Source organism: Loxodonta africana, chromosome 5 (genome assembly GCF_030014295.1).
Source record: "Loxodonta africana isolate mLoxAfr1 chromosome 5, mLoxAfr1.hap2, whole genome shotgun sequence".
Classification (NCBI taxonomy): domain Eukaryota; kingdom Metazoa; phylum Chordata; class Mammalia; order Proboscidea; family Elephantidae; genus Loxodonta; species Loxodonta africana.
In genome coordinates, this window is record NC_087346.1 from 51113250 (window position 1) to 51136563 (window position 23314).

The 23314-nt window shown below is 38.0% G+C and overlaps 1 protein-coding gene across 2 annotated transcripts; it reads left to right on the forward strand.

Annotated features, from left to right (window-relative positions):
• Positions 1 to 632: 632 nt before the first annotated feature.
• Positions 633 to 16852, forward strand: TRMT10A (tRNA methyltransferase 10A). Of its 2 annotated transcripts, none has more exons than XM_003410458.4 (8): positions 633 to 778; positions 8614 to 8818; positions 9712 to 9874; positions 10407 to 10478; positions 10726 to 10800; positions 12620 to 12769; positions 13357 to 13462; positions 14827 to 16847. In XM_003410458.4, exons 2-8 carry the CDS (start codon positions 8634 to 8636, stop codon positions 15093 to 15095), a joined length of 1020 nt encoding a protein of 339 aa, XP_003410506.1. In that variant the 5' UTR covers positions 633 to 778; positions 8614 to 8633; the 3' UTR covers positions 15096 to 16847. The 2 variants fall into 2 exon arrangements, with proteins under 2 accessions (XP_003410506.1, XP_010588769.1); XM_010590467.3 differs by lacking the exon at positions 633 to 778 and adding an exon at positions 4690 to 4824 and having other exon boundaries at positions 14827 to 16852.
• The last annotated feature ends 6462 nt before the right edge of the window (positions 16853 to 23314 follow it).

Consider the following 23314-nt stretch of genomic DNA (forward strand, 5'->3'; position numbering starts at 1 on the left):
CTCTTCGCATTCTGCAATAATCATCCATGAAGTAAGGCCGTAATCTGGGATTATGTTTCGGTTCTCCCTCAGTTGACTTGGTCTATATTTAGCAAAAAGATTATGTAAGGTCAAGTATTATAAACAATGAGATATCACCTGATGTTTTGCAAAACAGCACAGAAAAAATAGATCACGGAATGAATGGAGAGTAACTCGGCTACAAGCAAGAAAAAGGTTTAGAAATTCTAAACTTAAATGCATGTTTATTGTGAATTTGACTCACATTCTAAATTTGATTTTTCATTTGAGTTGTGTAAAATCAGGTTTTGATAGTGACAAACTTTATCTCTATAAATTAGAAATACTGTAGGCAAAACATGCTTTCCTCTCATCCCTAACACAGACGCAAGGAATTAAGAGCTTTTAGTCGCGGTTTCCCATTTTTAAGAGTGGGATATTCTTAATCCACTCACACACACGCGCGAGTGCGAATATCTGAATGACCACACATTTTACCCTTGTAGGGGAAAAACACACACGCACTACTGCTAATGACCTTTCGCTCCACTAATCACAACTCCAGGCTCCGCCCTGCGGAAGCCCCCTCCCTTTTCCCCGACTGTGCAGCGGCGTTCGCGCAGGTTGATGACGTAAGGCGTAACCGCGGTAGCCTCCAATGTGCAGCTACCGCCCCTGACTCTGGGAGTTGAAGTTTCCGAAAGAGGACTCGTGAGCTGTAAAAACACCGCTCCAAAAGGCTTTCTGTGCGTACTCTCCCTGGCAACTCCTCAGCTAGGTAAGGTTCCTGACACTGAGGCTGGCGCTCTCCCGCTCTTTGGTACCCTCCGAGAATATAAGGGGCACGTTCCGTGCCGTGCCGCCCTCGGCTGGGAACAAGGGTTTCCGGGGGAGAGGAGAATGTGGGATTAGGGAATTGGCTGCCGCGAGCCCTTTGCCGGAGGAAGTGACGTTAGGTCGAGCGCGCGCTCGAGGCCCTCCGAGCCGCGTTCTGATTCGCTGGCTGCATCTCAGCGTCGCTTCCGGCGTGCGTCCGTAGGCGGGGGCCTAGGGAGAAGAGTGTTTTTTCTGTTTTTACGTGGTGGGACGCTTATCGTTGGTATTTGTTTAGGGGTCTGGATTGGGTCATTAGTGCGTGAAGAGTGTAAGTTTGCAAAGGATAAAGGGAGAGGGAAACCGGGACTCTGCCACGTGGTGGCGGTGGCTAGAGACCGTGGGCTTGTACCTTTATCTCTTTTAAACCTGCCTTACCTCATCTCTCCGACGTGGGTCTGTTGTAGCCTAGCGCTCCGAAATACAGAGAGAATTGAGGGGAAACTGCTGCAGGTACTGTCAGGCCGAACGATGGTGAGCGCACGAGGATTGTAAGAACACCGAGGCGTTACTTGGTTTCACGGAAATATCTTAAGTGTTAAAGTTCGAGTTTTTTTTTTTTTTCTTCTCTGGAGATACGCAGAGGCGAATTACAAATAATTTTATCCTCCCCCCCATCCTGCTCTCGAGACCCCTCCATCTCTCCCATGGAGCTTGGCAGGCGAACAAAGCTCTACTGAGAAATTGGGCAGGTGCATTTTTTAAAGGGTACTCTCCCGTTACTGTTACGTCATTTAATTGCATTCTGCAATTATTCTAACATTCGTTCCGATCTTTCTGGAGGGAGACTGTGTCATGAAAATTACGAGGACTTTATTTAATTCAATCGATAAAACCTATGCTCGGTTTTTTTTTTTTTTTTCATTTTTGTCCGTTAACTGATTGTGTCCTCCCTGCCTTAAACTGTGTTAAGCAGTGAGAATACAAGAACGACTGAGATAACTTTCTTAAACGTATTTCTCTCATTGTAATAGCCTTAGTCATCTTTATCCAGTTCTTCGTTTTATGTGACCACCTGATAACCTATTTCTCTGACTAAAGGAACCAAAAATTTTTTTTATTTTATGTAAAATTTTTGTTAAAGCCAACTAAATTCACTCAAGTGTTTCTATGAATACTACAAAATACTGTTCTTAACTGTTTGTTGAACTTGGTCGAGTGAATGAATGGAAATGTATTGTGAGCTTCCTTGCAGGTCAGGGAGGAACACAAAACTACGTTAAAAAAAAACCTGTTGCCCACCAGTGGATTCCAACTCATAGCATCGTATAGGACAAAATAGAAGTGCCCCAAAGAGTTTCTAAGGAGCACCCGGTGGATTCAAACTGTCAACCTTTCGGTTAGCAGCCATAGCACTTAACCACTACACCACCAGGGTTTCCACATGTTTAGAGTTTATAAACTATGGCCAAAACTAGAAAATAATTAGAGACCAAGTATGCTTAGTGAAATCCCTATTTTGCTTAACAGGTAATCAGAACAAGCCAGCACTCAAGCACTTACTGTGTGGTATAGGTAGTCGAAGTTGGTAGATAATCTCTGTGTATCTAAAGTATACAGTAAGCAATAATAAGATATCAAACTCTAGCATCATTTTTGTTGTATTCCACTTATTTGTGTCTGAGTGTATCTAGCTTATTTAAAACAAAATTCACTTACCATAGTGCATTTCTTAATTGGGAATTGCTAAAAAGAAAAAAAGTGTTGACTAGCTCTTGGCCTTTCCTTGTATTTGATAGGCTGTTGAAAAGCAATAGTGTGCCATGATAAGCAAAAGCAAACCCCGTGCCCTCCAGTCGATTCCGACCCATAGCGACCGTATAGGACAGAGTAGAACTACCCCGTAGAGTTTCCAAGGAGCGCCTGGCAGGTTCGAACTGCAGACCTTCGGGTTAGCATCCGTAGCACTTAACCACTACGCCACCGATAGGCCAAGTTAAATTTAACTTGACATTTCTTGGATAAGAAAGGTTAAAGCTCCCCCTGGTGTACATGGCCTATAAAATATTGCTTTAATTTTCACATTAGAGAGCCAGTCAATACTTTTAGTTTTTGAACAAAATAGAGAACTAGCCAAAAACGAGGCCACTAATTAACAAGAATGTTCTCTGTTGCAGTATTAATTATTGCTTCATGAAGAGAGCAATGTGTGCTTTTAAGTTTGCGTATTTAGCTTAGTGTACCTCGTGTTTTCTCTGCTTTGACTTTTACTTAATGTACTGTGTATGAAAAGGAAATAAAAGTGATCCTAGTAATCACAAAATACATTTCAAAATTTCTTTCTGTCTAGTCTTTTAAGGCTTACTGGGTTCCCCCACCTTCGTTGCCTTAAATTGAATACCTACTTTATTTTCTAGCTTAATTTTTTTTTTTTTAATGAATTCATTTAAGGCTGTCTTTAATTGACTTTTTGGCTGCATCTCAGTCTGTTATCCAAGTGCTGTAAGTGCTCCATATTATATTTCCTTTCTGTTTCTCTGTGCAGCATCCTGAGTCAGACTGTCAGGATGTCTTCCAATTCATCAGTTCTCTCTTAGACTGCAGATAATTTGGAATTTTTCTTATCTTTGAAATTCTTTCTTCATTTCCTGGGTTTCAAATTGATTTTTGTTTTGCTTTTTTTATGTCTTGTGTTTTGGTCACTTTTTTCTCGTTTGTGGCATAATGGTTAAGTGCTGGACTACTAACCTAAAGGTCAGCAGTTTGAACCAACCAGCTGCTCTGCTGGAGAAAAGACCTGGCGATCTGTACCTGTTAAGATTACAGCCTAGAAAACCTTATGGGGCAGTTCTTCTCTGTCATGTAGGGTCACTATGAGTCAGAATCAATTCGACTTTATGATCTTCCTGAAATAAAGCAACCAAACTTCTTTTAAAGTCATTTTCAAATTGCTCTGTTATTTTCAATTTGTATCAAGTGAATTAATCTTTTGATGGTTGATTTTGTTGGATTTATTTTTTCCTTCATCTCTTCTATCCTTTTGTAATTTCACTTTGCAGACTCATCTTGAATGGAGTTATTCCCGCCCCCTCCTACCACCTGTCTGCCTACAACTGATTTTGTGATTGCTCCTATCCGTAGCCCTTTCTAATGCTTCAGTCCACAGCAGGTCTTATATAGGTGGTTCAGAATTCTAATCATGTAGTGTTATAAGTTATTTGTCACCTCATGGCTTAGCTTGGGTTCTAATTGAGAAGCTGTGTCTGCTTCCTCCAGGCTTCTCCAGGTTCTCAGTGTGGTATAAACCATAGTCTAATTGTGCCTGTTTTCAGGCTTCTTGATGGAAGTTTTATGAGACCTTGTCCAGCCCCTAGTTTCAGATCATCTGCCTCCCATCTCCTGTCTTGTATTATTATTTCCCCTACTTTAAAGCTGTGAAAACTCTAAGGAGGAGCAATATCTGTTCCATTTCTTGTTTTTGCTTTTAAAAGAGTCTGTACTTTTTTTTTTTTTAAGGGAGCCCTGGTGGCATAGTGGTTAAAGCACCAGACTGCTGACCTAAAGGTCATGGTTCGAACTCACCAGCCACTCTGTGGGAGAAAGATGTGGCAGTCTACTTGGTAAAGATTTCTTGTTAGGTTCCACCAAGTCGGTTCCAACTCATAGCGACCCTCTGTACAACAGAATGAAACCCTGTTCGGCCCTTCGCCGTCCTCACAATCGTTGCTATGATTGAACCCATTGTTGCAGTCACTGTGTGAATCCGACTCTTTTAGGGTCTTCCTTTATTTCACTGATGTCTTTCTCCAGGGACTGTTCCCACCTAATAACATGTCCAAAGTATGTAAGATAAGTCTTGCCATCCTTCCTTCTAAGGAGCTGTACTGACTGTACTTCTTCCAGCCACCTCATGCCTGCCAAGCTGTACACTGAGTAAGTAAGACCGAAGGAGAATTGATGCATTCGAAATACGATGTTGGTGAAGAATAGTGAACGTACCATGGACTGCAGGTAGAACGAACAAATCCATCTTGTACAGCCTTAAAGATTTATAACCTTGCCATGAAACAGACAATATACAAATGACAACTTTGGTGAAGGGTAAGGCAGTGCACAAAACTGGGAAAGTTAGCACCACTTGATCAAGACAAGGTCGTAGAAGCTTCAAAGACACGTCCAAACTCCCTGAGGGACTGAGTTATTGGGCAGAGGGCTGGGAACCATGGTCTCAGAGCACATCTAGCTCAATTAGCATAATATAATTTTTAAAGAAAATGTCCTACATCCTAGTTTGGTAAGTAGCGTCTGGGGTCTTAAAAGCTTGTGAGCAGCCATCTAAGACATTCCATTGGTCCCACCCCGTCTGGAGCAAGGGAAAATGAAGAAAACCAAAACGTAAAGGAAACGTTAGCCCAAGGGACTAATGGACAACAACTACCACAGCTTTTATAGACTGAGTCCAGCACAACTAGATAGTGCCCAGTTACCACCACCGACTGCTCTGACAGGGATCACAATAGAGGGCCCCAGAGGGAGCTGGAGAAAATGTAGAACAAAATTCTAACTCACAAAAAACGACTAGACTTACTGTTTGACAGAGACCGAGAAACCCCTAGAGTATGGCCCCCTGACAAACTTTTAACTCAATACTGAAGTCACTGCTCAGGTTCACCCTGCAGCCAAAGATTAGACAGGCCTGTAAAACAGAATGAGACTAAATGGGCATACTAGCCCAGGGGCAAGGATGAGAAGGAAGGAAGGGACAGGAAAGCTGGTAATGAGGAACCCAAGGTTGAGAAGGGGAGAGTGTTGACATGTTGTGGGGTTGGCAACCAGTGTCACAATATGTGTATTAATTAATGACGATTAATTTGTAAGCCTTCATCTACAGCACAATAGAAAAAAAAAAAAGGAGAGTCTTGGGAATCCTATGGGTCGGTTTCATTCTGTCTTAAAGGGACGCTATAAGTAGGAGTTGGCTCAATGGCACACAACAACAACATTATTTTACTATATTTTTAATCCCTTTCAATATTCTATTTATTCCACCAATATATAAGACGCACCTACTGTATGACAGGCACCATACTAGTACTGATATAATGTTGAGCAAAAACAGACATCCCTACCTACATTGGGTTTACAGTGTAGAATCAAATCTGACTTGGAATTTCTAAGAGGTGTTCTGGGGATACTTTTTGGTACAAGACTGTCATGGATGGGCCCCCTCAAAATATCTGTCAATTTGTCTTGGTCATGATTCCCAGTATTGTATGATAGTCTACCATTTTGTCATCTGATGTGATTTCCCTATGTGTTGTAAATCCTATCACTGTGATGTGATGAGATGGATTAGTGGGAGTTATATTGATGAGATCTACAAGATCAGATAATGTCTTAAGCCAGTCTCTTTTGAGATGTAAAAGAAGTGAGCAGAGAGACGGGACCTCATACCACCAGGAGAGCAGTGCTGGGAGCACAGCACGTCCATTGGACCCAGGGCTCCTGTGCAGAGAAGCTCCTAGTCCAGGGGAAGATTGATGAGAAGGACCTTCCTCCAGGGCCGACAGAGAGAGAAAGCCTTCCCTGGGAACTGACACCCTGAATTTGGACTTAGAGCCTCCTAGACTGTGAGAAAATAAATTTCTCTTTGTTAAAGGCATCTACTTATGGTATTTCTGTTATAGTAGCACTAGATAACTGAGACAGAGACTGAGGATAGTTTAGTTATGGGGATAAGGAAAACTTATAAACTCTTATTCAAGTTACTAGGTGATTATGTTCCCCTCTTCTAAGTTTTGTGACCTAGTAAAATATCAGGGCCTTTGCTAAAGCCCCCAGAGCACACGTCATTAAAATTTTTGTCTCTCAGGCAAAATTTGGTAAACTTTTTAAGTTTACTTCTTCTTGTTGTTAGGTGCCATCGAATCAGTTCCCACTCATAGCGACCCTATGTGCAACAGAAAGAAACAGGGCCCTGTCCTATGCCATCCTCACAATTGTTATTCTTGAGCCCATTCTTGTATCCACTATGCCAGTCCATCTTGTTGAGGGCTTTCCTCTTTCTTGCTGACCTTCTACTTTACCAGGCATGATGTCCGTCTCCAGGGACTGGTCCCTCCTGATAACATGTCCAAAGTACATGAGATGAAGTCTCACCATCCTTGCTTCTAAGAAGCATCCTGCCTGTATTTCTTCCAAGACAGATTTGTTCTTTCTTTTAGTTATCCTGTATGACCTATTATACGTTACATTTAAAGAAAGCAAGAACCATGTAACTACTGCTTAAATTATGTTCCATTATTTAAATTGTGAATTTTATTTTATTTTATATCTTAGCATGTCTGCACAGACTTGTTAGCTATCTCTGTAAGAAGGATTGTAGCATTTTCCCTAAGGCCAGTAGGGCATTTCCAAGCACCATGCTTAATATTTGGTAGGGATAAAATACATTTTTAAGGTTCGTTCTTAATAACTATTAAAGGGAAATGAAATTTCAGTATTCCTAGCCTTTAATTCTGAAGGTAAGTTCAGTTCTAGTTAGTAAGTAGATATGTGTGATTAAATCCAAATAAAGATATGTTTGAGAAGACCATAGCATTTTAAGAGGCCAGACTGATTACATGACTAACTTCTGTGTTTTGTTTTTAGCCAAGATAAAAGTGAAATTTTTACAGTTACATATTTCAATTAACTATATTAGAAGGGCATCCAAATGTATTGTCTGCACTTTCCAAAGTTTATAAATCTTTAGCATGTATTTTCTTAAAAACCTATTGTGAGTGTACACCCAGGTAATGAAAGCATTTTTTTTTTTATCTAGTTCTATAGCATTAAAAAAGAATACAAGAAAGGTGCTTTCCATCTCTTCTTAACTTTTTAAAAATAACATTTTTTCTACAAAAACAACAGTTGTTTTCATTATATAGAATTAGAAAATGTAGAAAACCACAGGTAATAATTAAGCATATGTGAGTGTATTTGTGAGCCTGGAAGACATTATGCTCAGCCAAGTAAGTCAGTCACAAAAGGACAAATAGCATATGATCTCACTTTTGTGAAATGACAAGAATAAGTATATATATGGAGACCAGTGTTCATTGGTAGTTCACCAGGAGTAGGGGGTAGTGAAGAGGGGGAATCATTCTCTAGGTAATAGTCACTTTTCTTTATTGTGATGGGAAGGATAGTACTGAACGTGGGTGAATTTGTGTGTGCTTTTTAAAACAAAATTGGGCATAATGTATGTATTGTTTTTTATTTTTATTTAGCATAACCATTTCCTTTATCACTAAATGTTTTGGGGACACATGGTTATTACTAGCTGCTAAGTGTTCATTCCTGGTCCATATTATAGATGAATTGTACTTTATTTAGTCCCTGTTTGCTGACGTTCAAGTAGTTTCCAATTTTTCACTGTTAAAAATAACACTTCAATGCGTATACCCTTGTGCATTATTTTTGTGTACATTTATAATTCGTTTATAAGAATTTATCCTAAGGAAATAAATTACTGGGTTTAAAGGTCAAAGAGTAAGAACATTTTCTGTGTCGCCTTCTGGAAAACTTTTCCATGACCCCACTAGTGTATGAGAATACCTTTCTCTAGACCTTTGCCAACTTGCTGAGAAATGATACTTAATTGGCGTTAAATGATATCTAGGTGATCTTGACCAGTAAATAACATTTAATTGTCTAAATCTGCGTTTTATTTATTACTAATATGGCTTGTCACATCTATTGGTCATTTGTTTTTTTATGTTTGTGAATTACCTGTTTATGTAAAAAATTGCTTTTCAGTTTTTCAGAAGCACCAAATTATGTCATCTGAAATGTTGCCAGCCTTTACTGAGACTTGTAATGTTGAAAGAAAGCAAAACTTAAATGAAAATCAAGAGCAGAGTCAGAAGCCAGGGTCAGGTGAAGGGTGTGAACCCATATCTAAACGACAGATGAAGAAGCTAATAAAACAGAAACAGTGGGAAGAACAACGAGAACTTCGCAAGTATGTTTCAAAATGCTTACACTCTACCTCTATCCAGAAACATAGAATATCGGACCTTGTATAAGCCCTTTGGTACATTAAAAATAATTTCGTTAAAATTGGGGCTAACGCTGTCACTTGGCTGTTAAACCGTATGTGCTGTGAATTACCACTGTGTTTAGCACTATTGATAAATTTGCATTGAACATTTTTTCTGACCCAGAACCTTCTATAAGTAGTAGCACAGTTTCTGAAACAGCCTGTTTAGATAAGGGATATACTTAGTATCCATGTCTTTGATATAGAACAAAAATAACCAATTCTTGAAGATCAGATTTTGGCCTAAGACTGATTTTGTCAGAAGAAGCATTATAAACTTTGTTGAGGGCAGTTTGGCTGAAGCCATTATTTTATAATATTTTATAATGTTATTTTATAAACTTACTGGGAGAAAATAAGCCAAAGTTGATAGAGACTAGAGAAAAAGTATATGGGAGTTTTTTGGTTTTTTTTTTAACCAACGATTTTATTTTGCTTTCTTTCTATAGCATATAAACATTGCAAGAAAATCATATAGGGTAAGAATGATGAAAGTAAAATTAGTAACTCCCAAATTAAGTACTTATGAATTTTTCTTAGAATATGTAGCATGATACCAAGAATAAACTATTGAGTAGTACTATTAGTTAGTATTTGGATAGAAAGCTGTAGATGGTTTTTGCAAACTCATTTCTTTCCTGTCTACAACTCTTAGATGGGCCTGTAAAACTGCCGATATTTTGACCCACAGATACGGCAGTTTCATATAGTTCAACCTAATGATTTTAAAAAGTAATTGTTTCTTTATTTAGAAGAGTCTTGTGAAAATCTGACTATACAAATGACAACAAAGTTATTTCAATTACTAATTTTAGACAAAAGCGAAAAGAGAAACGCAAGAGAAAAAAATTAGAGCGACAATGTCAACTGGAATCAAACTCTGATGGAAATGACAGAAAACGTATTCGAAGAGATGTTGTTCAGAGCACGCTCCGTCTTATTGTTGACTGTAGTTTTGATGACTTGATGGTATTAAAGGTACTATGAATCAATGTTAAAAATTTTTATAGATGAACTAGGCTGAATCATTCTTGCCTTAATATGTAATACCACTTTGATTTAAATTAATGTTCTAAAGTGTATCCAAAATCAAGTTTTTAAAAATCTGAGCCTCCCTCAAATTAAATTAGCTCATAAATTGTCTTGTATATATGTTTATATGTATATATAGAGAGAGAAAGTCACTCAGGCGCCGTGGAGGAAAGGCCTGGCAACCTACTTCCGTAAAATCAGCCATTGAAAACCATGGAACATAATTCTACTTTGACACACGTAGGGTTGCCATGAGTTGGAATTGACTTGATGGCAACTGGTTTTATACAGTATTAATTAACTTTACTTATTCTAGTAATTATTTTGTTAGGATATAAGGAAATCGAATGAAAATTTCAAGTATTTCAGAATAATTTTTTTTAGTCACCCCTTCTGCTTATTCAGTTCCACTAAGATTGTGGAATGGCCATAGATGACTTTGATAACTTCTTTATATGTGAAATGCACTCTTCTGTAGGACATTAAGAAACTTCATAAGCAGATTCAACGATGTTATGCAGAAAACCGACGAGCCTTGCATCCTGTGCAGGTATGTGTCTGGAATTTAAAACAGACTATAGTTTCTATCACACATTTATTTATGTATGATCAAAGGATGTTACAAATTTATTCTTACATGCACAAAGTATGTTGCAAATTTTTATTTTCTAGATCAATGAGAATGAATATATTTTTTGTCTGATTGATGATCACATGAGTGTTTTAGGAAAATAAAATATTAAACTTAACTAGTCATTTTGCTCTCTTTCCATCCATGCCTACCAATCACTTACCAGTTTTACTTAACCAGCCATGGAGGTCAGCTGAAAAAAAACATGGACGAAAATGACAAAGGATGGGTTAACTGGAAGGTAATTAAAACAGATTAACTGTCACCTAATTCCAATTGTTGTTAGCTTATAAAGGTCTGGATTTTTGCCTATATTCTACATGATGCTATTGAATATAGGAGTGAGCAGTCTCCAAGCCCTGTGTGTCACTGGTATGTAAGGCTAAGTTTATGCATGAGAGAAGCTAGAGAAGAGAATGATAAGTCTGTTTTTTTTTTACTTTTAACATATTAAAAATTGTAAAAATTTTGAAGGTCTTCATACAGTCTCTTCCTAGCAAACTGGCTGTACTTTCCATAAGAGTGAGCTCACTGTAAAATTGGAAATACACCTGCATTCTCTTCAGTACTGCCCTACACGGTAGCCACTAGCCACATGTGGCTATTGGGCCCTTGAAATGTGACTACTCTGAATTGAGATGTTGTAAATGTGAAAATATTGAGTACCAAAAAAAGGGGGGGAATATCTGTTTCATAGTTTTTGAAAAATATATACGTTGAAATACGTTTTTTCTGTATTTTGTTAAATAAAATGTATTATTAAAGTGAATTTCACCTTTTCTCTTTTTTTAATAATGCCACTAGAAAATTTAAATAACATGTGGCTCACATTTTCTTTCTTTTGGGCTGTGCTGTTCTAAGTCATTGGTAGAGATGACTAGTAAGATTGCCTTAAAGTTCTTCAATCCCTGAAGATCTCTGTCCTATTAACAGAACTACTGGGTTATTCCTACACTTTTTTCTTTCTCATTGCCAGTTCTTACAATGACAGACTTTCTCTCTCATACTCACTAATCCCATAATGACTGCATTTATTTTATTACTAGCCTATAATATAGAACATTTTCAAAGGCTGTTTTAGTTTCTAAGTATATTTACCAAATTTTTTCTTTGTGCCTATTTTCTTAAGAAATGCTGTGATGTTAGCATCAACGTACTTTCAGTAATTCTGTGGCTTATTAAATTTATTATTTATACCACCAGCTTGCCCCAGAGACATGAGATTCATTGCTGTCTATTACTCGGGTCCTTCTTGGGGCCCTTACTAAATACAGGGGTCAAATTTGTGGTATACTATCTTTGGGAAATATGGCTATTTATGAACCAGTAGGTTATATATTTTAGGTGAGCATTCTCCTGTTTCATTCTTGGCTTTTCTCAAAATTATTGAGTAAATGTCATCTGAACCTGGTACTGTATCAGTGTGGTTTGCAAAATCCTGACATGCCTCTGGCCTGACAGTTTTGGTGGAAGAAGTTTTCTAATTTACATCTTTGTAGAAACAGACACATGGAATTTATTGTATCTATAAGTCTTTCCCTCTGCTGACTCATGTAACTTGAACTGGGCCTAAATGAATAGATGGAGAGGAAGTAATTGGCGATGCATTTGTGGCTGGATAACAATGTGAGCAAATACGTGGTGCTAAAAATGCATTTTGTTTTGTTTGAAGAATTAGAGCTCTGAGAGAGATAGCTGCTAAGGTAGGTTAATGTCACATTCAGGAAACAGTTACTAATTAAGGAGTTTGGATTTTATCCTACAGGTAAAGTAAAAACAGTAGTAGTAGTGTTTTCTAGAAATTAAGTTTTCCATCAGTGTGTGGAAGTAGATTGGAGAGGTCTAAGGCCAGAAATGGGGAAATAAAATTAGGAGGCTCTTTCAATAATTGAGAAGTTAGGTGTTAAGGATTCGGTTAGATAAGTAGTAGATTCTAAATGACACAGTAATAACAGTCTTTCAAATTTCATTTCATATGTTTTTCTTGAGAGAATAATTACTTCAGCCAACTTTCACAAAACCTTATTAATTAGTAATGTATTTTCTCTTGTGTCTTAAAGGATATCCACATCAAGCCAGAGCACTATAGTGAACTCATAAAGAAAGAAGACCTGGTATATCTCACATCAGATTCACCCAATGTACTGAAGGAATTAGATGAATCAAAGGCCTATGTGATTGGAGGATTAGTAGATCACAATCATCACAAGGTGGTTTTAAGCTTTTATTTTTGCTTTTGCTTGTACTTAAAATTCATATCAGAGTTTCTCGATAGTCACCATAACACTATTGGTAGCTAATCTTTATCAGGCACCTGCTGTCTGTTAGTTACCTTTCTAAGCAAAGCACTTCACATGTATTAGCTTGCTTAATCCTCACTAAAACCCAGCGAGGTGGGTGCTGTTATCAGCATTTTACAAATGAGGAACCTGAGGCACAGAGAAATTAAGCCTGAAGTCAATAGTAGCGGGTGGCAATGCGAGGATTTGGAACCAGGCAGACTACTCTGGAGCCCACATGCTTAAACACTGTCTGTACAGAGAGAGAATGATGCTGCCTGCCATTCAGGGGGTTACACCAAATGCCCCAAACGTCTGACTGTACTTATGGTCAAGAGAATGTCTCCAAGTTAGCAGTTAAACACGCACACACGCGCACACACACACACACACACACACACGACTCTTCAGATAATATTCTCTGATATAAAGTTATTTTAAGGATTATCTATACTGTCATAGATCCTTACTTTAAAATAATTAACGTTCTAGTTGAAGTCACAGTGTCTTTGTTTTAGGGAGTCACATATAAACAAGCATCAGATTATGGAATTGAACATGCACAGCTCCCCCTTGGAAATTTTGTGAAGATGAATAGTCGAAAAGTTTTGGCAGTTAATCATGGTAAGCTATAAAGGGATACAATGAAAATATAATATCCTGAGTGAACATTGTGGAAAAGAACATTACATTTAAGTTTTAGACAGTCGAAAATTTTACACCTTGCTGGAGACAAAATTGTAAAAAAAAATAATCATAACAAGTAAACTGTAAAAATAATACATGCTTATTTTAAAAAACTTGAAAAATGTAGAAAAGTATACAGGAAAATAAAAAAATTTCTGGGATAGTTGGTGCTAACTTTTTGGTATGTTTCCTTCCAGTTTTTATATGCAGATGTAATATTGATTATTACATAATTGGATTCTTACTCTATTGCATACAGTTTTATAATTGAGTTTTTTCCATTTATCATATTTTTCAGTGTCACTGAATGATTGTTAATGGCTATTTATTCTGTCATCTGAATATACAGTAATTTAACCATTTTCCCATTATCAAATTTTTTTTTTTTTCAGTATTGTTAATAGACATCCTTGAACCTAAGTCTTTGGAGTTTTTTTTTTTTTTTTTAATTTGAGAGAGATGTTAGTGTACAACTATTTATTATATGATAAATACTTTCTATATTGCAGGCCCTAAGGAGTTATAAAAATGAAATTATTATTGATCCAGGGAATGCACTTCTTATAAGACCTTTGATATATAGTGGAAATTACTTTTCACAAAGTAGTCCAAATTAAACTTTCAGCAATGTATTAAAGTGAGACTACTTTGGAGATAGTTTGGAATCAGCTCAATGGCAACGGGTTTAGTTTTTTTGTTTTAATGTTTAAAAAAAAAAAAAATCTGGTAAGAAGCTTCCCAGAGTAAGTGGTTCTTTATAGGAAAAATAGAAGAAAATTTAGGTTGATGCTAGGTGGTTTTTTTCCCTAGTTTTATGTTAGTACATGTGTGAAAAGGATAAAGAATAGGAAAGAAACTAAAAAGGTCCTTTGTTGACTGGAAACCCTGGTGGCATAGTGGTTTAGAGCTACGGCTGCTAACTAAAAGGTCGGTGGTTCGAATCCACCAGGCACTCCTTGGAAACTCTATGGGGCAGTTCTACCCTGTCCTATAGGTTCACTATGAGTGGGAATCCATTTGACTGTAAGGAGTTTGTTTGGTTTTGGTTTGGTCTGTTGATTGTAATTGACAAGGGATGATGAGATGAGAACTGAATTGAGGAAAAGCTCGAGGGGAGGGCACAGGCTTCAGAGCCTTTTGGCAGATTGTCCCTGACAGCATACAGGAGAAGGAAAAGAGAGAACCAAGTAGTTATTAAGACAAACTAGCATTCCTAACACAAGGTCATGGATTTTAAAAGACAGTATGCAATATTATGGTGAACTTGACTAAGAAATGTATGGAGTTTGTCTTTATTACAGTGTTTGAGATTATTCTGGAATACCTGGAAACAAGAGACTGGCAAGAGGCATTTTTTACTATCTTACCCCAGCGTAAGGGAGCTGTTCCCACAGACAAAGCCCGTGAAAGTTCCACGAGTGACAAGAAAACAGCCAGTGTTGAAGATGGGCTGGACAGTGATTCCAGTGAGGAGGAGTATAGCAGAAATGAACTAGATTCCGCCCATGAAGAAGAGAAGCAGGATAAAGAAAATAGCACGGAATCTGCAGTGAACTCTGTATCACACTAGTGTTATCTCAGTTTTGTTTTTTGTTTTTTTAGTTTAAGATTAGAAGAAATTGAGGTTCTTTACTGAATATTCAGAATTGGAAGAAAATGATATTTTTATTTTTTTTTTTTTAATTTTACAGCTAAATGATAAGTCCTTTAAACTCAAGCATTTTTTTGTATGTGTGTGTAAAATAAAATAAATGTGTGTCTTTTTAAATTGTTTTCTAAGCCTCAGATAAGAGTTTCTAGGGAATTTTACTTTATTAGTAGCCTTCATTCTGTCTCATTGACTGGATTGTATTCTTCAGAATGTGCCTTCTGTCCTTTCAGTTTTATTATTTTATGTTCATATCGGTGTCTTTCTGATCTTTTACATACTTATCTATAGGAGCAGATATTCATAAATCTACTATGACTATGAGAATGCTCTGTTTTGGGGATTACCCACTGTTAGCTTGCAGATTTTACATTCAGTGTAGTTACATCAAAGGACTATAGTGATTTTAAGAAGTATCAGATTGACAGATTCAGCAATTCATTTCTTTTGGACTGTGGAGCCCATATCTATTCATCCTTTGCTGTACATTTTTACAGCTCTAAAACAGTCACTGAAGAGATGAGAATCTCTTTAATATATTTTCTTTATTCCTGAGGAGGTGGTAAATTTTCCAATTATAAAATTGAATTTTTGCAGGCTAAAGGATTTTAAAAGGTTACTTTTGAAGAATAATTTTTTTTAGCTGAATATAATAAGAAAAATTCTTAGCTATCCTTCCAAACTTTTTAAAAATATCTGTTGGCACTTAAAGTGCATAAAGTTAACTTTTTATGTGCATCCTTCTACTATGAAACACGCATATAATAGTATATACATTAGTTTGTCCATATCATGTATGGTTCTCAGTTATTAATTGATGATAACAGGATTAAGTTGTCATATATCCATATTATTGAATGGAGGTTGTATTGAACAACACTAAGCAATTTGAAGTTAATTTCGTGCAAAAATCCATAACTAACATTTTTACTGAAAAGTTGGCAAGGGAGGATGGGACTAAAAGGAGTTGTTTTAATTACATTGTTGTTAGTTGCTATCAGGTCAGTTCTAACTCACGGTGACCACACGTGTACAAAGTGGAATTACTTCATAGGGTTTTCAAGACTGTGACCTTTTGGAAGCAGATCATCAGGCCTTTCAAGGAGCCTCTGGGTGGTTTTGAACCGCCAACCTTCTGGTTAGTAGTTTAGTGTTTAACCACGTGCACCATTATGTAGAGCAGTTATATTAAAGTTATAGTGATTATTCTTTGTCACAGTTAAAGTAAAATTTCAGGAATCTTCATTGAGTTTGGGCAAAATAAGTTTCTGTTTTTACTCATTGGTCTCTCAAATTACATGTATATTAAAAAGTTTATTGAATTTAATGTTGATGTTCACTGTCTTTTTGTTGCCTTAGTAATCTATTAGTATACCCATTTTAAAGTAAAGTCTGTGAGTAAGGTATGTAAATAAAGAAAAGCGCCTGCAATTCTAGAGGAGCCAAGTTTATGTCTTAAGTTGTAAATTTCACATTATTCTGAGGAAATATGGTTTACTAACATGAAACAGTATGCCTTTAATTACATTATTTTATATGAAATAGGGCACAGTTTAATTTTGAAAGGAGGGGAAAACTCATTGCAGGTATTATGTAGTTTAATTTTCATTAATTATAAAAGATCCATGTCTTATTTAGGCTGTTGATAACAAGAAGAAGATGACATTCTCTTTTGAAATAATTAATTTCTGAGGTATTTAAATGTTTTATTTTTTTAATGACATAAATTTTTCAATATTACTCTTTTTCTCATTTTAATATATCATTTTCTTGTTCAATATTGTTCCTGTTTATTTAGATGCCTTATTTGTTTATACCAGATATAGGTGTATCAAAAGGATATACCAAACCAAAACCAAACCCACTGCTGTCGAATTGATTCCGACCCATAGTGACCCTATAGGACAGAGTAGAACTGCCCCATAGAGTTTCCAAGGAGCGCCTGGTGGATTTGAGCTGCCGACCCTTTGGTTAGCAGCCGTAGCACTTAACCACTATGCCACCAGGGTTTCCAAAAGGATATATGCCTGTTGAAATAATAGGTTTCTTTCTCATTTCATTTGTTTAAAAAGCTTTGGCTTTCATAAGCAAGCTCAATCTTAAGGGAAGGGGTAGATCAGCCATTCTTAAGTCTGATTCTCCAGTGGCCAGTGTATTGACATCCTATATCATTTGAAAATGCTCATAATTGAAGAAGCAAAAAGGAAAGCAGTTCCACTGAAGAAATTTAGGAGGTGAATGAACAATGATAAAATCCTTCAATTACTGACAGTTACAAAGTAAAGTGATACACCATTTCGCTTAATTGATAGAAAGGTTACTGAGATAATGTAGATAAAGGCAAGAATTTCCCATAGAGTGCTGAGAACATGTATGGGTGTAAAATGATACAAGAAACAAAAAACAGCAGGACTTACAATTAGTGCTTATTTAACTCTGATCTCTGTTAGCATAGGGATATTTATCTTTGTTTCCCTAACTCATTGCCAGATACATTAAAAAAAAAAAAGTATGTGAAGAAGAGAATCAGTGACAGAATCAGGAGTCAGTGTGGTTAATGAAAAGAGTAGAGAATTGGACTCGGGGTTAAATCTCAGTATTGCCTCTTATTAATTGTGTGACTTTGGGCAAGCTATTCAACCCTTATAAGTTTCAGCGTTATTTATAAAATGAGAATGTTAATACCTGCCTCAGAGAGTGAGGAGGAATCTGAGAGAATGCATGTGAATGATTCATTACATCAGGCACTCAATATGCTTTTCTTCCCATCTGTAGCATAGTTGAGAAGGCAGGGAGCTATGATATATTTTTCCCATCACAAAACCGATAACAGTAAAAATGTTAAAGATAAATCATCAATCCTCTGGGGAATGGATTTGAAAATGGCTTATTTTTCTGAAAACTTCAAGTAGCAAGTGGTTGACTTAATGTTTATGACAGTGAAAGACATGGTAAAAATAACTTGTCACAGTGCATAATTTCGGATTCTCATATATTTGGCTTTTGCTGGTGTATTGAATGTAATTTATGCACTCCGTCAGATTTGCTCAGCTTCCACTTGTCTGTGCCAGGCCCTTGGCCACTTAGTTTTGGAGAGACACAGTTTCTGCTGTCATTGCTACCCTGCAGCCTGTTCATCTGTTGGACTGTAACTGTCTCAGCCCTCCCCTCCCCTAGGGTGAATGTTGGGTTTTGTTGTTGTTAGTTGCCGTCAAGTCAGGTCTGACTCATGGTGACTTTATGAGTAACAGAACGAAAGGTCTGAATTGCCCAGTCCTATGCCATCTTCATGATCCTTGGTATGTTTGAGCCCATTGTTGTGGCTGTTGTGTCAATCCATCTTGTTGAGTGTTTCCCTAGTTTTTCCTAGCATGGTATTAATCATCCCTGCTGTGGTGGAAAATGCACCAGTTCCTACACCCAGTCCCATGACTCAACTAGACCCCTTGAAGCTCTTATTCCTCTCAATACTCCTAGAGTTGGATGAAGCACCATGCTGCAGGGAGTGGAAGCTAGCTTCCCTGGCAGCTCTATATGACAACCCAGAATGGGGAGTTAACAGCATACGGGACAAACTTTGACCAATGATAGGCACAAATGGAAGGGGACCAGTAGATAAATTCGTGTCCCTTCCTTCCTCAGATGGACTATTCTGAGGTAGAATATTTCTGTAAGCCTGTTGTGGAAATGTGTCATGTGACTGAGCAAATAGTTGAATCTGCTTGTAAAGCTGTGCCCAACTCGGTAACCTACCACTTCGTTGCTTCTCCACTTTCTTTGCCTCCATCCATTTTCCCTTAATTATGCTATTATGAATTTTCAACTACCAGTAAAAGATAAGCACACGAGTTTTGTTTCGTATTCTTTTCTAGGGAACCCCAGCTACAACAGTTGGTACCAGAAGCGCTCTTAGAAGACTGTCAGAATAGGATTTGTTTGTTGAGAGGCAATCTGTCATAGGTCTTGAGAATCCCTGGAGGCGCCAAGAATGCGAGAAGACCCTGAATGCTCTTTACCTGGGCCATTTCTCAGGACTGTGTCAGCAGTGAGCAACTTTGAGGGATGAGGTAAAAGTCTCTCCCCAGACAAAAAGTAGGCTTGTTTCCACTAGCTGTAAAAGTGATGAATCCACCACATGCAAGGTTCCTGTCTTGCAATGCAACCTGTTGCTTGTGCACGTATCCATCATGGGCCTTTAGCAGAGCCACTGTGGGATGTTATGGGCATGGGGCGCCAACACAAATCCACATGAAGCTCTCGGTAGCGTTTTTGCTGTGAGTAATAAAGTCCTTTGTCTCTGACCCAAGAGTATCATGTCTTCCACCAGCATCCATGAAACTGTTGCAGACTAACTTGTGGGTTTCAAGGAGGGTAAAATCTCAGACCCTGCACAGTTCTTAACATCTGTATGGAGGGCAATAATAATAGGATTGTGGAATTGGATGTCTCCTTTTGATGGAATTGCAGGCCTTGCAAAAAGAAATCAATAGGCTTAGAACAATTAATTGTCACTTTAAGGCACACTCTGGAGCCGGAGTGACTCTGACAGTGTTAAAGGATACTAGTCTCCTGCAGCCTCAGGGCGGACTGTACTGAAGATCAGACACCAGGTCTGATTATAACCATGGGAGAGCTGCAATGGAAACCAAATGCCAAGCCTTGACAGATCTTACGTGTCTGGGGGCTCTGATAAGAAAATAGTTGGACCCTGGGGCCTAAAATAATGATATATGGGTTGAAGAGCCTGAGAAATGAACAAATTCCCCCAAACCCTTCTGGTAGACAAAAGCAGTCTTTTCCCCCTTGGAATAAGAGAATCATCTCCCCTCACCAGAAAACCAGGTGATGATCTTGTTTGAAACAGTTGCCTCCCGAGATGATGCTTACTCTCTTTAAGATTCATCTGGAAGAATCTCCTAAATGCCTCTAAACCTCTAGGTTTAAGTACAGGTTAAGTCTGTCATTTGGGGTTGCTGTGAGTTAAAAATCAACTCGATGGCACCTAACAACAACAACTAGGGAACCACGACACCTGCACTAGGAAGAAATCTATTCCCCAAAGGAAGTGCAAGAACTGGGTAATATACACTCTCAGGAACAAGGGGAATACATGCGGAAGTGGATCTGGAATGTGTCAGACCAGGAGGCGCTTAATAAAAGGCTGTTCAGGGCAGAATCCATTTATATAACAGCATTCACCCATAATTCGGGATTCAATATTCTGGCAAGGGCACGTGGAGCCAGTCCTAATAGTTTGCTGGAATAAGAAGTCTCCTTAAAGCTGTTCCTTAACAATGATGTATAATAAATGAGGTAAGGGATGTGAGAATTTCCTTAGAATAATGTTGAGGACATAGTCAAATGGCATAGAAAGATAGACATGTTAGACTGGATCTAAGAACTCACACTGTTTTCGGAGAGGGCCCTAAAGACACTCTCCAGCAAGGCCCCACTGTTCAGGGTCATCACTGAGAATCTGCAGGTTGGGATTAACAGAAGAGGAGTGCATCATGGAATGTTCCCTGCTACTTTCCTTCTATTCAAATTGTGGTCATGGGCCAGCATCACCTGGGAGCTTGTTAGAAATACAAAATTTCAAGCCCCACCCCAGACCTACTGAATTAGAATCTTCATTTTTAACAAGACCCCCCAGATGATTCACATGCACTTTAATGTCCATATACTGACAATCACTCTCCCAAAGGGATGGATGGGACTCGGAATGGCAAAAGCCAGCTAAGATCACTTGACTGTCACAAACAAAACAAAAACCCATTGCTGTCGAGTCAGTTTCGACTCTTAATGACCCTATGGGACAGAGCAGAACTGCCCCATAGAGTTTCCAGGGAGCATCTGGTGGATTCCAGCTGCTGACCTTTTGGTTAACAGCTGTAGCACTTAATCACTACGGCACCAGAGGTTCGAACAAGTCACAAACAAGATGGGCATAATTACCCTAAAGGACACCAGGACTATAAGGCAATCAGAATGTCTCGTCCCCCAGAGATCCCTGAGGATAATAATCCTAGGAGTGAGATACATGGGCAGTATCATGGATTGAATTGTGTCCCCCCAAAATATGTGTCAACTTGGTTAGGCCATGATTCCCAGTATTGTGTGCTTGTTCTCCATTTTGGATTTTCCTATGTGTTATAATCTCTGCCTGTAGTTAAAGAAGAATATGGTGGGATGTAACACCCTTTCTCAGGTCACATCCCTGATCCAATGTAAAGGGCGTTTCCCTGGGATATGGCCTGCACCACCTTTTATAAGAGATAAAGGGAAAGGAAGCAAGTAGAGAGTGGGGGACCTCCTACCACCAAGAAAGCAGTGCCAGGAGCAGAGCATGTCCTTTGAAGCCAGGGTCCCTGCATAGAGAATCTCCTAGTCCAGGGGAACATTGTTGAGAAGGGCAACAGGGAGAGGAAGCCTTCCCCTGAGCTGACACCCTGAATTTGGACTTTTAGCCTACTTTACAGTGAGGAAATAAACTTCTCTTTGTTAAAGCCATCCACTTGTGGTATTTCTGTTATAGCAGCACTAGATGACTAAGACAGGCAGTTTACTGAGGTGTTGCTTGATTTACATAATCAGAAGGAAAATTGAGCGTTGGTGTGCAGAAAGCTGAAGTTAGCTACCACAATGGAAAATTGCACTTCAGCTCTCAGTTTCTAGATTGAAATCAGTTCATAGTCCCAGAGCTAACTATTGATTAAAGGCGAGGCTAGGTCCTATTACAGGAGGTCCCTTCAAAGCTATAGCAAATATGTCTAGATAAAATTTCTTTCCATGGAATATGGAACATGGTACCTATCTGAGAGTACGTATCAGTCCTCTTTTCAGCTAGACTATTTCTCAGCCATGAAATGTGACTAGAAGTGATGTTCACTGTTTGAAGGCCAAGGCTTGGCTTTAAGCAGATGTACCTTTTTGTGGAAGGCAGAATAATGACTCAGCAAAGATGTCCACATCCTAATCCCCAGAAACTGATAATTTTATGTTACGTGGCAAAGGGGAACTAAAGTTGCAGATAGAATTAAGGCTGCTAATCAACTGACCTTAAGATTTTCCTGGATTATACAGGCATATCTAATATAATCACCAGAATCCTTAGAAGAGGAAGACAGAAGAGTCAATGTCAAAGTGATGCAATGTGAGAAGGACCCCATTCATCCTTGCTGGCTCTGAAGATGGAATGGGGCCATAAGCCGAGAAATGTACGTAGCCTCTAGAAGCTGGAAAAGGCAAGGAAATGGATTCTCCCCTAAATCCTCCAGAAGGAATGCAGCTCTGTCAATGGCTTGATTTTAGCCCAGCAAGACCCATTTCAAAGTTCTGACCTCCAGAACTATAAGGTGATAAATTTGTGTTTTTTTAAGCCACTAAGTTTGTGGTAATTTGTTACGGTAGCAATAGGAAACTCTCTTCCACTCACTTTCCTCTTTTGCCAACCAGATGCAGTTGACATTGAGGCCCTAGGTGATGACTGAGCGATTGGAAGGATCTTGGGTCTCTGAATCACCAAGCATAGATAAATCACCTGCTAACTAGGAATATACACTTCGAACTCTTACATGAGAAAAAAATTGTGTTTGGATGATGATATTTGTTACAACTGTTCGTCCTATCCCAATGAATAGAATCTCTGTGCCTCAGTTTTTCTATATAAAAAAAAAAGTGAACAACAGTAGTAGCTATCACCAATAGTTGTGAAAATTAAATAAGTTACTAAATCTAAAATATTTAAAATGATGATTCACATACAGTAAGTACAAGTGTTTGTTATCATTAAGATTATACATGTGCACACATGCATGCATACACAATTATATTATCTCATAAATATCAGTGCAAACATACTAAACTCTTAAAAAAATAACTGTTACCTAAGAGTGTTTTTTTTAAAAGTAAAAAAGTTCAATATTAGGAAATCTGTTAATATCATCCACCATTAGCATTGAGTAGTGACTAGCTCCTCAAAGATTCATAAGTTAGAGATAAGTTTTTTATCTTTTCTCTTTGTGGAAGAGGTGAGAATTCTTCCATAGTAGTTTGACAACATTAAAACATTATAGGTTGAGAAAATCAGCTCAGATATTAATGTTCTCAGATTTTTTTTTTCCCTCTAACAGAGTTTAACT

Coding starts and splice junctions, on each gene's coding strand:
- TRMT10A (XM_003410458.4), top strand. CDS start 8,634: ATGTCATCTGAAATGTTGCCAGCCTTTACTGAGACTTGTAATGTTGAA. Junction 8,819..9,711: donor GAACAACGAGAACTTCGCAA/GTATGTTTCAAA, acceptor TACTAATTTTAG/ACAAAAGCGAAAAGAGAAAC. Junction 10,479..10,725: donor GAGCCTTGCATCCTGTGCAG/GTATGTGTCTGG, acceptor ATCACTTACCAG/TTTTACTTAACCAGCCATGG.